General features: G+C 29.2%; 1 protein-coding gene across 25 annotated transcripts in view; it reads right to left on the bottom strand.

Moving 5' to 3' along the window:
- Positions 1-8,640: 8,640 nt before the first annotated feature.
- Positions 8,641-17,145, bottom strand: part of LOC129916431 (tropomyosin-2) — a 49,825-nt gene continuing 41,320 nt past the window's right edge. For 9 of the 25 annotated variants that reach the window (XM_055996383.1, XM_055996382.1, XM_055996370.1 and 6 more), the window contains 2 exons: positions 15,531-15,600; positions 10,681-11,857 (listed from right to left, as the gene is read on the bottom strand). In XM_055996383.1, coding sequence (XP_055852358.1) covers positions 11,097-11,857; positions 15,531-15,600 — 831 coding nt within the window. In that variant the 3' untranslated portion in view covers positions 10,681-11,096. Of the gene's footprint in view, positions 10,074-10,270; positions 10,523-10,680; positions 11,858-12,415; positions 13,287-13,306; positions 14,887-15,530; positions 15,601-17,145 lie in introns of those variants that run through there. The other 16 variants (XM_055996389.1, XM_055996378.1, XM_055996379.1 and 13 more) reach the window with 4 other exon arrangements.

Here is a 17,145-nt window from a genome sequence, read left to right as displayed (position 1 = left end):
TTTTTAAATTAAAATTCGGTCATAATTATCAATTCTTTATTTTCAAATTAAACTTAATTAGGTAAGATAAAAATATCTTACATAGCAAGAGATTCATTTTTGTTGTGAATGTTTTTTTTTTTTTATTTTGGAATTCATTTTTGCAAAAAATCAAGTTATGAGTGTTTTAAATTAAATAGAATTTAATGGTTTTCATATTTTCTGTTGCATGTGATTCAATGCATTGGAATTTAATTTTTTTTTTGTAAAAAAAATTTAAAATAGTGTAATATGATCTTTTTTCCAAGCTATTTTTACAAAATTGTTGGTTGTGCAGTAGTTGTTACGCCTACTCGTTTGTTTACTTAATGAGATGCTGTTGGTATTTTGTTTTTCTTTTTTTTTTTTGGAGATTTTAGATGCGTTTTCATTACCTACCTATTTTATTATAAACATCAATATGCCTTGATTTTCATTATGTATTTAAAGACCGCATCAGTTTGTCTTAATTGAATAAATAAAATGTATCTAATTTTAGAAATTAAGGATTACAAATTCCAAATGTTTAAAATTCGCAAAAAAAATATTTTTTTTTAAGTCTGACGGTATACTACCGTCTCCGGAAGGTTTTGTTTACATTTCAACTGATGAAAATCAGTGCTAATAAAAATGTATTTTGGAACATACCTAGATAGAAATGTATCTATCTATATATTATGTTGCTATATTAAATAAAACGTCTGTCAAGTTTGTGTACCTGTCGAATTTTAGAAATGTAAACGGAGGTCGATTTGATCCTGAAAACTTGTTGATGTATTAATCAATAACAAATCAGTCTGTATCATTTAAACTTTAGCTAAACTTGAGGTTGACCATATTATTTTTGAAATTTTACTATGCAAGAAAATAATAACTCTTTGGTATTTTGGAAAAACTTTATAATTCAATAAAATAATAATAATAACAATTATGATTCTTCTTGTATTTGTTGTAATGGATGAATACAACCTGAGGTTTTACTTGCGAGATAAAAATTATACATTACCAGGGATAGGATCTTGTGGACCTAAAAACTTAAAAAAAGGCAAAATAAAACTCCCAAAAAGGCATAAAAAGGCATTTATTGAGAAAAGAATGAAATATAAAAATTAATTGCAGTAATTTTGAACAATCATGAGTTTTTTAAAATTTTCAGTTAACAAGCTCCTGCGATTGTCCCTTTCTCTATTTAATTAGAACAAAATGATAGAGACATACGTATGCCGTAGTTCGACCCCTGGATTTGTGTTCCAATGTATTACCCAATTTATTTGTTCAACTCTTTCGAGTCCCTTATTTGCTAAAAAAAATTGATCTGTATTTCTCAAAAACATCTTTTGCGACTGCGTTTTGTTTGTATATTTGAGTGTTTTGTGTGTAGGCATTACCTTTAAGACGCTTAAAAGATAAAAAAAACATATGAAAAGACAAAAAAAGGCAATAACAAGAGAAAAGGCAAAAAAAGGCAATAACGAAAGAAAAGGCAAAAAAAAGGCAAAATAAAATACATATATCTGTGGCAATAAGGAAAAACAACATAAGTCAGTTTTTACAACTTTTCAGGAGAGCGTTTTGAAAGTTTGGCTTCCCATAAGAAGTCAATGCTAATGTCATTTTTCTTTTACCTGTAATTCATAAGCCGCTTAAGATAAAAATATGAAAAAAATATGGTAGAGAGAATCGCTTATTGTGCATCAGATTTTGTGAAAATCTCAATTTCGACATAAGTTGACTTATGTTGTTATTCCTTGTTGCCACAGATATTTGGCACGAAGGGGACGTGAAACGTGTTTGTTTTTAATCTTTAATGTCGTACGATTAAGCAAGAAAAAAGGCAAATTCCACAACATCCTATCCCTGTACATTACATTACGATGATATAGAATTCGAAAAATTGGATCTGGCAATTTTGTCTGTCAGTCTGTCTGTATCTATCTTGATGTGTGTCTACAGCCTAAATTACTGGAGCAATTTTCTTTAAATTTTATAATTATGAGTTTTGTAAGGTTCCCTAGAGGTAAATTTTAAATTGTATTTTTAGGACCAAAATTAATGGTACTATTACCATATGACCAAGAAAGTTTGTTTTTCTCGAAAACAGCTGTAACACTTTGAATAAAAAAAAATAAAAATTTAATGTACATACTACGTTATATGTATAAGGTCCTACTTTTGATACAGAAAAAAGTATTTTTTGGACCGCTATGAACGGTACTCATCGTAGAACCGTTTTCTTGATTTCTGACTTTCTCTTTCCGACTTTCACTTAACCGACCATAACTAAAATTTTTGTGCAAACACGTTTTAGAAGTTTTTATTTAAAAATAAAGAAAAAAAAAATAAAGTTAATTTTGGATTTTAAATAGGTAGTAGGTAGGTTGTAGGTATTTACAGTATGTGGCCACATGATTATGACCGATGAAAATTTTCACACATTTGTGACACTTAAAACTAATGTTATTTTATTTTTTCTGTATAATTATTATTATTACGGAATTCTACTACAACGCTATGTTTGTAACTCTCTTTCTAAGTAAAGCTGGCTGAATCATAACAATCACGGGACAACAACTCATTCAAGCAAAAACAGAGTTCCCGAAAGAATAAAGGCATTTTGCAGCAAAACGAAAACACACGAAATATTGAAAAAATCGTCATCAATTTTTTTGACTTTACCTCTTTAAGAAAAAATTCGTAGTGGCATAATGTTTTATACAACCGTAATAATACTGTAATGTACAGAAAAAAACAAAATAAAATTAATTTTTAGCGTTCTAGTTAAAGAATGACAATTGAAAATTTTCATCGTAATCCAGTCAAATAAGGGTTCAACCTCGGAATGAATGCTAATAGAATTTTTTTTGCTCATTATCTTCGTTTTGCCATTCTATAACTTACCTCAAAAGTCTAGAAAAATCTCATGTCCGCTAGTCGCAATTTCAAGGTCAAAGCGCAAAACGGAGATTTTCAAAATTAGCAAAAATAGGCTATATAGTCTATTGAATAGACCCTTTTGGATGGAACAAATTCGTTCAAGACTTTTTATTGGCGATTATGATTCCTTGGCATACAAGAATACTCCAGCCAAAAGTGCTACTAAATCCATTGGTGCATTTCTGAGAAAACGGCAACACTGGTCGGTTTTCAGTTTTTTTGATTTAACTAGAAAACCAAGCCTGACTTTGAAATGGTTCAAAGACACTTTTCATAGCAAATTAAATTTTCTGTCAAGTTAAGATGGTTAAAAAATTTTAAAAATTATTTTTGTCTAAAATTCTAACCTAAAATCAAAGAAAAAAAAGTTAAAAAATTGACAATTTTTTTTTTTTTTACTAAATCAAGGGGCATTTTGTGTATGTAGCCGGGACGTCCAAACTTTGTACTAATGAAATAAAGAAGAGGTAAAATCCTTTGATAATATGCAATTTTTAATTTTTTTTGTCAAGAAACAACTTAAATGTACCTATTCAAAAATTAGCACTTTTTCTAAATTTTTGACTTTTTTAGTTAAAAGCAAGTTTTTAAAACTCGATAAAATCGTATAAATTGGTAACTTTTAGACTTTTAAAGTAAACATACTTCGAGGGATTGATTTAATATAAACTGAATATGACAAACAAAAAAATTTATTTGCATCCTTATGGCCTTTTGTGCAATTTTGTGTATGTGCATTTTTATAAATACGGGTCGAATGGATGGACGGAGAGCCATTAGCTTTGGTCTATTGCATAGAAGAACATTTAATACCAACTCTTTTACTGTTTTCAATGGCCTGAAAAACAATTCTTGTAAAATCCGCGACCAACGAAAAGTTTCTCTTGAAAAACGAAAAAAATACTCTAATGAGTTTGAAACAAAATAGCTCAGGCAAATTAGTAAATCAAATTGCATTTTTCGCGGGACAAATTTTTTCCATGGAACGTGTTTAGGTGAATGTCCTTATCGTAAAAGTGAATTTTTTGGGATGATAAGATATCGAGAACAGCCACCATCTTGGAAAAGAGGTCGGTGCCGTTTTTATTTTATAACTCCATTTTTACTCATTTAAACCAAAAATGTCCGAGAATAGACTTATTATCAATTAAATTATCTAAAAAATGATATACAAATGAATTCCGTGAGTTAGTTAAATTCAATTTTATAGTCGGTCAAAGTCCGGGTTCTTCTCGCAAGGTTAAGACAATATGACATTTTTTCAAATATCTGAAGAACTTTTTATTTGTTTGGGATTTTCTTAAAGAATGAATTATAGCACTTTTAATTATCTATAAAAAGAGCCCTTTATCGTAACTGTAACCAACATAATGTATAAGCCATCTAACGTCGAAGTTCACATTCTACTAGTCAAAAGTGAGAAAATAACAAGTTTTCTTCTATTAAACCGAGCAAATTTTTGAAGTGGAGGTATAATGAAAATATAAGTAAACAGTTTTTTAACTATATTCGTCTAAATATTGAATTCAAAGTTTGAAATCTTTAATGTTAACCTTAATATAGTTTTCGAGGTTTTCAATGAAGTGAATTTTCCAATTAATGTGAATAAGCTAAAGTGACACTATTTAAAATTCTAAATATAAGAACTGATGCCCTGTCATTTTTTCTAAACATGAACACCTCAATCTCAGCATTACGACAAGTATAACTCAAGATATGAGGTGTGTAAGCCGTTATGTTTTCGAGACTATTGTGTTTAATTTTTGATTGTTTATTTGAACTATTGAAATCCCAAATATGTTCAGTTAAAAAATCGTATAACATGACTTCGACGTTTGGTTGCTTCTACAATGTGATGGTTACAAAAACAATAAAGGGTTCATTTCATAGATAATTAAAAGTGCTATAATTCATTCTTTAAGAAAATCCCAAACAAATAAAAAGTTCTTCAGATATTTGAAAAAATGTCATATTGTCTTAACCTTGCGAGAAGAACCCGGACTTTGACCGACTATAAAATTGAATTTAACTAACTCACGGAATTCATTTGTATATCATTTTTTAGATAATTTAATTGATAATAAGTCTATTCTCGGACATTTTTGGTTTAAATGAGTAAAAATGGAGTTATAAAATAAAAACGGCACCGACCTCTTTTCCAAGATGGCGGCTGTTCTCGATATCTTATCATCCCAAAAAATTCACTTTTACGATAAGGACATTCACCTAAACACGTTCCATGGAAAAAATTTGTCCCGCGAAAAATGCAATTTGATTTACTAATTTGCCTGAGCTATTTTGTTTCAAACTCATTAGAGTATTTTTTTCGTTTTTCAAGAGAAACTTTTCGTTGGTCGCGGATTTTACAAGAATTGTTTTTCAGGCCATTGAAAACAGTAAAAGAGTTGGTATTAAATGTTCTTCTATGCAATAGACCAAAGCTAATGGCTCTCCGTCCATCCATTCGACCCGTATTTATAAAAATGCACATACACAAAATTGCACAAAAGGCCATAAGGATGCAAATAAATTTTTTTGTTTGTCATATTTAGTTTATATTAAATCAATCCCTCGAAGTATGTTTACTTTAAAAGTCTAAAAGTTACCAATTAATACGATTTTATCGAGTTTTAAAAACTTGCTTTTAACTAAAAAAGTAAAAAAATTAGAAAAAGTGGTAATTTTTGAATAGGTACATTTAAGTTGTTTCTTGACAAAAAAAATTGAAAATTACATATTATCAAAGGTTTTTACCTCTACTTTATTTCATTAGTACAAAGTTTGGACGTCCCGGCTACAAACACAAAGTGCCCCTTGATTTAGTAAAAAAAAATAAAATTGTCAATTTTTTAACTTTTTTTTCTTTGATTTTAGGTTAGAATTTTAGTCAAAAATAATTTTTAAAATTTTTTAACCATCTTAACTTGACAGAAAATTTAATTTGCTATGAAAAGTGTCTTTGAACCATTTCAAAGTCAGGCTTGGTTTTCGAGTTAAATCAAAAAAACTGAAAACCGACCAGTGTTGCCGTTTTCTCAGAAATGCACCAATGGATTTAGTAGCACTTTTGGCTGGAGTATTCTTGTATGCCAAGGAATCATAATCGCCAATAAAAAGTCTTGAACGAATTTGTTCTATTTTTGCTCTCTAGCTCGGGTCTATTAAATAGACTATATAGTATTACATACACATATGATATACATGATTTCAAGGTATTTTTTTAATGCTGATTCCAAATAATCTGAAATCAAGGCAATCTGACGTCTCTGGAAAAAGTTATACCTTTTTTTCATCTGTCAACCCATATTATTTTCATTTCAATAAATATGTTCTTTTTCTCATGGGGATTACGAATAAAAGAAATCTATAAATTTTTTTTATGTGAAAGGGTGTTTTTTTTAGGTGTAGAGAAAATATGGGTATATTTGGAAAAGTGTGCAATACTAGAGTAATATTAGTGGTACCCCATTGAAATTATGTTACCTTCTTAGATTAGAAACAAGAATCTAAAGTGTCTATAAAAATATCATGGTTAAAAGGGTGTTTTTTTGAGTGAAAACAAAAATGATGGGTCACCCTACTGAAATTTCGTAAAAACGTTTGAGTTTGGGATAGAAAACAAGAATAAAGAGTTTTCATAAAAAAATTTTGGTGAAAGGGTGTTTTTTTCGAAGAATCAGTAAAATCTGTAATTGGTCCCAAAAAGCCAATGATTCATCAGTGTAGTGTTTTTCACATTTGGTTATATTTTACCTATTGAAGTAAAAAAACAAGCACCCTTGTTTTTAATCGGCAATATCTTTTCTTAGAGCAATCGTATTGACTTTATTTGTATGTCATTAGATTCAGCATCAAAAAATACCTTGAAAACATGTCATATGATGATATTCGACAAACATTTTTTTTCAGTACATTTTTGACCTTCACCCTCTCCCTCTTGTCCGCGAAAAAATACCCTTCCACCCAACTTTTTTTAATAGAATTTTTTTGTCCTTGGTTCTTATCCCAAAAGCAAACTTTTTGCCAAGTAACAATTTTTTTTTATTTCTTGATTTTATGTACTATTTTACCTGTACTAATTTTCTTGGACCCAAAGTAAAAATTATTCCATTAAATCGACTATCGAACTCAATCGAGGTAAAAAGTTTGACAAAAAAAAACAAAAAAACTAAAATATTTTATGCTCTCGAATTCAAGTTCATAAAAACTTACCTGTTAAGTTAACAAAGAAAGTAAAACTCTTTAAGTAAAACTCAATTATTATGTTTGTTCAAATAAAATAAAATTTAATGAAAATAATCTTCATTTTTTTATTTCTTTCAATCAAGAAGATAAGATACATAGTACATTCTTTTAACCTATAGGTAGGTTTTGGTATATTAAATTCATAAATTTTGCTTTGTACAAGCTACAATATAATTGTATCGGAATACAAATAAAATAATGAAGAAAAATATTAAAAAGCAAAAGGTATGGTATTTTTAAATATTCAAATAGATTTATTTTTATAATTTAATTCTACAAGGCCAATTTAATTTATAAAAATTTTCATTGCAAATGCCAACACTAATTATTCATATATTATTTATTTTAACACTCATAAACACATTGTTATTCACACAGATTTAGATTGCAGCATTAAGAGCAATTAATTTCAAAAACAAAATTAAAATCATTTTCGAAGTATGTAAAGAAATTTGAAAAAAGGTGTCGTTTTTTTTAATATGCTGTTGGTGGGATGGATGTTTTTGTGATTAATTTGACGCATTTTAAGGTATTTGAATAAGCTACAAATGATTGATATAAAAATTATTTAAGTCCTGAAGAAAATAAATAATAAGAGCAGCAGATGTTCACAATCATTTTTTGTACATACCTACATTTATCATTTATAAATGTACAATTGAAATTCTGTTATAAATACAATAATTTTCGGTTGGGGATTTATGTAAATTTCTTTTAAATCTGAGTTGTCTTTTTACTATTCACCTTGGATATTAATTGAATCATTTTAGTTTTTCGTATCTTGTTTCCGAAACTCAAACGACAAGATTCTAATGAAAAACTAAATGGATTTCAAAGCGAGTCGTTCAAATACATATTTAGCTTAGCTTCATTTCATTTCGATGAGTTTGAACCCAGATCTGTGACGTGACAGTCCATCACGCTAACAATAAATTATAAATTGTATAAATTATATTTGAACATTGACCCTTATGAAAACTACAATTTTTCAACATCAAAGGAATACTCGATCCACTATTTTAAATCAAAGATTCACAAAATTGCATTTCTTCTAATAAAAATCTTGTTACAAGTCCACTTTATAGTAAAAAATGTTGGCAATCGGCATCATGATAATAATCATCTTGTACAGTTCAGAAATGACGATTTTAACTTCATGTAAAACTAGGGACCAACATGCGATTTTAGTCGCACGATTATTCAGTCATCACAAGGATTTTAATACCTGTGAACACACATGCTTCCTCCGATTAAAAAATTGAAAATTGTCTTCAGTCATTGAAACCGTTGTGATCTATTTTGCGATTGTATAGTCGCGCGACCAAAATCGCATATGTATTTCTAGACTAAAGATAAATTACCTTAACCGATTTTATCCCTGAAGGATTAACTTCGTGTTTTTCTGTTATGTGAACTGGGGCAGCTACATTTCTTTTTAAGGGGTTATGTGAATATTTGAACATAAAATTTCCAAAATCTCAACAACTTGCGAACGAATATTCACCAAGTTATTGCCCGATGCGATTTGAAAAGTTACGAAAATTACCTCTTCAAAAGAGAGTTGAAGAACTGGCTTGATTGATTATACTATAATATTCGATTCATACTAGCAGGGTCCAAAAAGAATTAATAGTATTTGATCTAAATTTGAATCACAAATATATTTTCCTTGCTAGAAGAAATGCAATTGCGTTTAACGATTATTGTTTTATTTCAACGACAATCGTTAATCTTTACGACTGGCATTTAAAACTATGGCAAAATGGCCAATTCAAATGCAAAACAGGAAATATCGGACACGTTTAAAAAATATTATTAAATCACAATGAACTTCATTTAATTTTATGAAGATTTTTTTCTCTTTTCAGACCCTAACGCTTTTAAACCTGCCCATTGCCTTCATAACTACAGTGAAATTGTTTGCACAACTCAAATTTATAAACACAACTATTATCAGAACATGGGAAATCTGACCAAACATTTTCATTTGGCAAATGGCCCAAGTACCAAGAGAGACCCGGTAGTTGCAAACCCCCTGAAGATATACTTCGAAACCCTGCAATAGGAAATCTTTCCCCACCTGTCTTACTCCCCAGACATTACTTTTTCCAACCACAATTTGTGGTACATAGTACATGATCTGACTGAGTAGCTTTTCCAATCTTAATCGATTTGAGGATCGCTTCAAAGGACCCATCATATTTGAGATGGTATCTGTCAATTGCCGGAAAATGGCAAAAAGTTTTAAATCTTAAATATGTAGGTTATCACTTTTGAAAAAAAAAAATCGGAAGCAAAATTGCATACAAATATCTAATATCCTAACCATGATAAGAACAGAACCCTCTGAAGGTGTAAGTTTCAAAAACAAGAAGAAAAAGCAAAAGTAGTGTTACTCTAGAATTATTCTCGAATTTTCTGAAAAATGCATTTATACTGACAAATTGAAGCAGGTTATATAATCAATTATTTACTTTTATTAATATGTATTTATGAAATTTTTGTACACCTTTTTATAATATTTTTTTTTTTTCAAATAAAATTTAAACAAAGTTTTAAGCAAAATACTATTTTGTATTACAAATTCTATTAATATTAATATCAATATTTTTTATTTTTTTTTTTTATAATTATTTAATTATTATTTAAATGCACTAAAAAATAAAATAAATTTAGTTTTAATTTTTTTTTCTTTTTGTAATTAATTAATCGGCAGTTTTATTGTTGATTTGTTAGTTTTAATTTTTTATAAATTTTTTGTAACGATAAAATGCATTAAAGTTTTAATCAAAATTAGTAAGCATTCATATCGGCATATGTTGAGTCCAATTCTTGTGCAATTGTCTTGTACTGTTCTTTACCTTTACTAACTTCCTCTGTAAATAAAAAGTGCAAATTTTTTATAAAATTTGTCTAATCCAATTTCAATCAAATCTCCAAAATAATAATAAAATAAAAAAAACACTACAAAATTTGTATTTTCTACAATTTCATACTTTATTCAAAAATAATAAAGAAAAAAAGAAAAAAACAAAAATTATAATTTTAAAAAATAAAACAAATTTACTAAGGATTACTATTTTTGTTGTTTGCGTAAATTTATTATTTTTTGTTTGAGTTAAACATTTTGTTCAAGAATCACTGGAAATAAAAATATTGATAAATAATGCTAAACGTATAGCTCATGGATATAAATAAGCCATTGTTGGATATTTTGTTGCCATTGCGGGGACAGCACTTTATTCCTTGAGGATAAGTTCGACGAAAGCGGTATCCAAATCGTCTCCGATATCCTTGTAACGTTCCTTCTCCAAGACAAGATCGTCTAGATATTGTTGGTAGTTTAAATAAAAAGTAAAAAAATAAAAGAAACCAAAATAAATTGAGGAAAATAAACAAAATAAAAAGTAACATAAATAATTCTAACATTTATACTAATATGAAACAGGACTTAAATCAAATTGCCAAATAAAAAATATCGAATTTTGTTTTTGTTTTGCTTGTTTTTGAATACAATTTGGCAAATTGAATTATAACAAAAAAAGAATAAAATAAAAAAAGCAAAATAAATTACCTTGCAAAAAGCTGTTAAGTTTTTAAAGGTTTTTTGTTTGTTTTGGCAACGCGCTTGCTGTATTTGTGGAAGGCGTTGTTCATTTGGTACTATTATTTTTAAAGCTTTTAGTTAAAATCAATTAATAATAATTAAAAAAAAAAAAATAAAAACACAAGTTTTTTTTTTTTTATAATGCTTCAACAAAAAATTGAAATAAAAACTTTTTTTTTTTATATATTTTTCCAATATTTGCACTGATTTTTTAAATAAATTAACTGATTTTAAAAAGCTAGTTCATGCAAGCAAATGAAAACTGCAATAGTAAGCTAAAGGTGGTTGTAATTTAAGCGGGTGCAGGTTCAGCTGGTGCTGCTTCGGCAGGTGGAGCTGGTGGTGCTTCGGCAGCTGGTGCTGGTGGTGCAGCCTCTGGAGCTGGGGCTGCGGCATCAGCTGGCGGTGGAGCTGCAGCTTCGGCGGCGGCGGGGGCAGCTGCTGGAGCCGCACCATCTGCTGCTGGTGCAGCAGCTGGTGGAGCTCCTTCCGCAGGTGGTGCAGCAGCTGCGGCTCCCTCTGCTGGTGCAGCAGGTGGAGCCCCTTCCGCTGGTGGTGCAGGAGCAGGAGCACCCTCGGCCGGCGGAGCTGCGCCCTCAACTGCTGGAGCTGCGCCTTCTGCTGGCGGTGGTACTTCTGAACCCGGTGGTGGAGGTACATAGTTCTTAACATAAGGCACTTCAGCACCCTCTGGTGGCAAATCAATAGCATATTCGAATGGTGGCGGTGGTGGTGGTGGTGGGGTTGGTTCTTTGGCCGCAAGGATAGCCGCTGCTTCTTCTGCCTCACGAGCTGCTTTTTCAGCTTCAGCAGCTGCTGCGGCTGCTTCTTCTTCAGCTTTAGCTGCGGCTTCTGCAGCTGCAGCTTCAGCTTCTGCTTTCGCTGCTTCAGCAGCGGCAATTTCTTCGGCTGTGGGCGTGGGTTCTTTTGGTGTTGGTGGTTTTGGATTGCGGGGCGTATAGAATGGTTCAAGTCCGGGTATCAAATCAAGGAATGCCAACTCTAAGCTGTCTCCTATTAGTGCGAATTTCTCCACTTCGACAATTGTATCATCTTCCATTTGAAATTTTTTGACACACAAGTAGGTGCATATAATGGTTTTTTTTTTTTATCATCGAACGAAATAATGAAGCAAAAGCGAAAATAAAAAGCGTTAAGTAAGCAAATAAGATAAAAGCAAAGCTATATGTGTAAAGGAAATAGAAGAAATAATAATAAAAATGATATAAAATGTAAAAGAAAAAGTACAAAGATAGTTTGAGACGAGTTAAAATTAATATTTTCAAAAAACGTTAAAGAAACTTATCTCAGACGAGACAATTAATTCGCAATTTCAATGCTAAATGCATTGTTCTAATGAAACAACTTTGAATATTATGTTGAAAACGGGAATTTTTTAACAAAATATAATGAAACTTGAAAAGAAGTACTTTCTCGTTTTTGAAAATATCATAATGAAGATTACAGAGACAGTGTGTTATAAATAAGAAGGAAATGTTAGTCATTTAGTTTCTATAGAAAAGATTCGATGTGAAGATTTTTTGATTTTTGTGATGAAAGATAGATAGTTGCAGTAGATGATGAATCCTGATGAATCAATTATCAGTTCAATTGATTTTTGTTTAAATTTATGGGATTTTTATCCTTTATTTGGAAAAACTTGATTATTGATGAGCACAGTGTCTATTTTGATGAGCGCATTGGTGAACTTATAATTAAGAAGAAACTATAGCTAAAAATATATTTATATAGTTGATTAATAGCTTGGATTATGTTTAAGATTCCGGAGCCGGTGCTGGAGGCGCTTCAGTTGTTGGTGCTGCCTCTGGTGCTGGTGCTGGAGCAGCGTCTGTTGATTCTGGTGCTGGAGCTGGCGCTCCTTCTGTTGCAGGTGGGGCAGCCCCTTCAGCTGCTGGGGCACCTTCTGCTGGTGGTGCACCCTCTGCTGGTGGGGCACTGTCTGTTGTGGGGGCTGCAGCAGCAGCTTCGGCTGCTGCCTTCGCTGCTTCTTCTGCTGCAACAGCTGCTGCTGCTTCAGCTGCAGCGACTGCTGCTGCCTCGGCTGCTGCAGCTGCCACGGCATCAAAGTTCTTTACATATGGCACTTCAGCGCCCTCTGGAGGTAAGTCAATGGCGTATTCGAATGGTGGTGGTGGTGGTGGTGGTGGGGTTGGTTCTTTCGGCACTTCTGCGGCAGCAGCAGCTGCTGCTTCTGCTTCTTGTGCGGCTGCCTCTCCTGCGGCTGCTTCTTGTGCTTTACCTTCGGCATCGGCTGCGGCTGCAGCTTCTGCAGCGACTGCGGCTTCAGCAGCTGCTTCAGCAGCAGCAATTTGTTCAGGTGTGGGTGTGGGTTCTTTTGGAGTTGGTGGTTTTGGATTGCGCTCATTATAGTTAGGTTGAACTCCGGGTACAAGATCAACGAATGCAAGATCTAAACTGTCGCCGATAATTGCATATTTCTCCTTTTCTATGATTAATTCATCTGTGGTTTTTTTGTTGGGGGTTTTTGGTTTTTTTTGGTTTTTGTTTTTAAAGGGTTTTGGTGGAGCAGGGTGGTTGGGTTGATGGATTGTTGGATTGTTGGCAAATAAAACATAAAGCAGCGTATTTAAGCAGTTAGGTTGGTAGTAGAAAGCCATTTTTTTTTTAAATATAAAACAAAGAGTAAAAAAAAGTGTAAGTAAAATATTTAAATAGAAAACCCCTATTAATTACTATAAATTTTAATTAAAAATGTGTTAAGTGTTTTATTATTTTATCTGAAATGAAAATGGTTAGCAAACAAAATAAAATACAAAATATTTGTTTTTTTTTAATAGAACTTGTCCTTTAATGTCTTTATGTTTTATGCTTTTTAAAATAAATTCTCTTTAAGAAAAGTTATTTTATAGTTTGTTTATGTTTTTTTTTTTAAAGTTCCGCTGTTTGCCTAATGTTTTTTTTTTTTTCTAAGTTGCAAAAAAATACTAAGGCACTTTATAAATGAAGAACATCTTAAATAATATTGATCGAAATTTGTTTTTGTTATTTTAATATTGAAAATTATTTGTTTACGTAGAATGAACTGTTTTTAATGAGGGCAGTATATTTTTTAGTTTTATTAAATTTGTAGAAGTGGAATTCTACATTAAAAAAAAAATATAATAGAAGAAGCACATGATATAAAAAAATTAAAACATTTTCGTGTAAGTATTGCTATGCTTAGTTACTAGAAAAAAATGTCTTTTATTATTTCTCTTTTTCTTCATTTTTTTTAATTAAGATTTCTAAAATACTTTTTTAAAAATAAAAATATATATTTTTTATTTTTAGTTATTTTTTGTTTTCTTTTTTGTTATAAGCATAGTATTGTTTTTAAGTAAAACAAGAATTAAAATAAAGAACACACAATTCTTTCACCTCGAATTTTATAAAATATGTAAATAGCGTTTTTTTTTTTTTGTTTTAAATAAAAATGATGTATATAAATAAAAGATTATCTTTTTTTTTTAATTCTATACAAAAAAATGCACAGCGGAATTTAAAAGTCAATTGGAATGATATACTATAATTAAATAAAAATTGGAATATCTTCGTTTTTTTTTGTGTTTTGTTGTCATATAAATGTCATAAATATTTTAAAGAAACAACTAACAAATACACAAAAATTATTACAATAATTAAAAAAAAATACAGAATGTTACAACGAAAGTGAATTTAAAAAAAAAAGTAATGCATAACACACTTGCTAGCAAAACATTAAATACATGAATAAACGAATACATAAAATCGTCTCTTAGTTATTTAGTCGTTCGTCATCTATAATATTGTTATATATCTTAAAAAAAAAAAAATTTGTTTTAGGCGTTGTTGTAGATAAAATTAAAATGAAAATAGTCAGGATTCTCCATTTTACATCGCGCTTTACTAATCGGTGTAGCTTTTTTCTGGATGTCTGATTTTTTGTTTTTTTTTGTTTTTTTTGTTTTTGTTAACATTTTTTTTTTAAACTAAGGATGTTCACATGTTTTGAATATCATGCAAAGTGGCTTCCATTTCTTCTGACAGCAATTTATTTTTCTCACGCTCGTTCATTAAATCGTCTGATTTTGTGCGGAGATAGTGAAGGACATTTATAATAATTTTGAATGCAAAATTTTGTAAAGCGCAGCATCATATTTTTTTGTTTTTGGTTTTATAAGCACACAACAAAGTGAGTTATTTTTGTTTTTTTTTTTTTTTGTTTAAATCGCAAACAACAAATGCAAATCCACACAAAATTATAACATAAAAATAAATAAATAAAAAAAATTAAATAAATTAGTAAAGGAACGAAACAAAACAACAAAAGGGATAAAAAAAAATATTCAATATTACTGTTAGGGCATTATGCTTAAATAAAATCGCTGTTGTGAATGTTTTTGTTTTTTTTTTTTAATTTGAATTAAAGTTTTAATAATTTTAGTATATTTTATAAGAATTAAAATTAAAATTTCTTTAAAAAAATCAATAAGAGAGTTAATCGAAGATAAAAAATCAAAAAATTTAATTTTAAATTATTTAAATAATATAAAAACAAAAACATATTTCACAACTATGAAAATAATAACAAACAAAATAATAATGCATATTTCCCTTTTCATATAATTTAATAATATTAAAAAAAAAAATTATTTTTGATTGTATAATAAATAAATATTTTCTAAGATTTATGATATTAATTTAAGAATATAACTTAAAGACATACCTTCGAGTCTGTCGACTTCTTTCTGCAATTTTTGAACAGAACGTTCGGCAAATTCAGCACGGGCTTCAGCCTAGATTTTTTTGTAACACAAAAAAAGTTAATTAGATTATTTTTAAATAAAAAAAAAAAAAATGTTGAAATAGATAAAGCATGACAATTATGATGATGTATAAGATCAATTTTTGACTGCAGTATGAAGTAATAAAAAATAATTATGTATACATTAAATTTATTTTTTAAAAACAAGTGTAATTGACCTTGTACAACACCATAAAAACAGTTGGATTGAAAAAAGCGATATCAAAGAGCTACTAAACCCAGCGTTAAATTGCTTTTTAAAAATGTTATTAATTTTGTTTTGTTTTAACTAAGCAATAGTTAAAAATACAATAATTAAGTGAAAGATTGACATTTATGAAAATGAGGAAGAGTAATTATATGAATTATACATAAAATGAAGCATACATTTAATACAAATACAATATTGTTATTAAAAAATACATTTTACCCAATATTAGACAGAAACTATAAATTATTTTTTGTGGTCAATAATTTGTAAACTAAAAAAACAAGGTAACTAAGAATAGACATTGATTTAATTTAGCATTGGCACACATAAGTGTATGTATTTTAATTTTTATTTGCAATGGAAAAAAACTAAGCCTATTCTTTGAGAAATCTCAAACTTACTGTTGATACAATTTTCTTAAATTCTATGACTTGTTGTTCAGCTTCTTTACGAAATGCACAGGCCTAAACAACACACAATTATGAAGTTTAAATACATTTCTAAGATATATGATAAATAGAGTTTACTCATTTGTATTTGAATAAAATTACCATTATCGAGCAAATATTTTTATTTATAAAATTTCTACCGAACATAGTACAATTATTTATTTCAAATAAATAAATCAAAACAACATATATAAAGGTAAAATAAAAAAATAAACATAATAATTTTTTTTATTAAAGTGCACATTAATTTTTAAATTATGTATATTGAATTTTACGAAATTATTGAGGAATTCAAATTGCAATTAAAGCACAAACTGTTGTTTTCAATTTGATTCGAAATTTTTAATTTTTTAATAAAATAATTTATTTAAATATTTAAATTTTGATAGCGTTGTTTAGGCCTGCAGAATTGTATTTTTTTTTTGTGATTTTTTTTTATTTTCTATTTTTGTTTTCCAAGAATTGTGATAAATGAAATCATAACATTTAACGAAATTAAGATAAATGCACCAAAGAAATAACCAAAAATTGAGAATAACGATTTGTGCAAGAGGTTCATGAGTAATGTTAAAGTTTTTGAAAAGGTAAAAATCATTATTCAAGGTGTTAAGTTTTAATACAGTGGATTCGGATCTACTGGTACAAAATTTAGCCTTATTTATATAAAATTTTAATTTTATGTTTCAAACTATTTCTGATCTCCGGTTTTCTTATAATTTATTTTGAGTGCTAATTTATAACATATACAAATTTTTGAGTTGTCTGAAATTCTTGAAGAAAATTTTGTATAGGAGTTAAAATTAAGCTACAGGTGCATACTGTGCGTAGGAGTAGTGAAAAATCTCTCTAAAACCTTATCTATATTTAAATTTTGGAA

Source organism: Episyrphus balteatus, chromosome 3 (assembly GCF_945859705.1).
Source record: "Episyrphus balteatus chromosome 3, idEpiBalt1.1, whole genome shotgun sequence".
Lineage (NCBI taxonomy): Eukaryota > Metazoa > Arthropoda > Insecta > Diptera > Syrphidae > Episyrphus > Episyrphus balteatus.
Note: the sequence above shows the minus strand (reverse complement) of the source record. Positions and strands in the feature narration are given on the sequence as shown.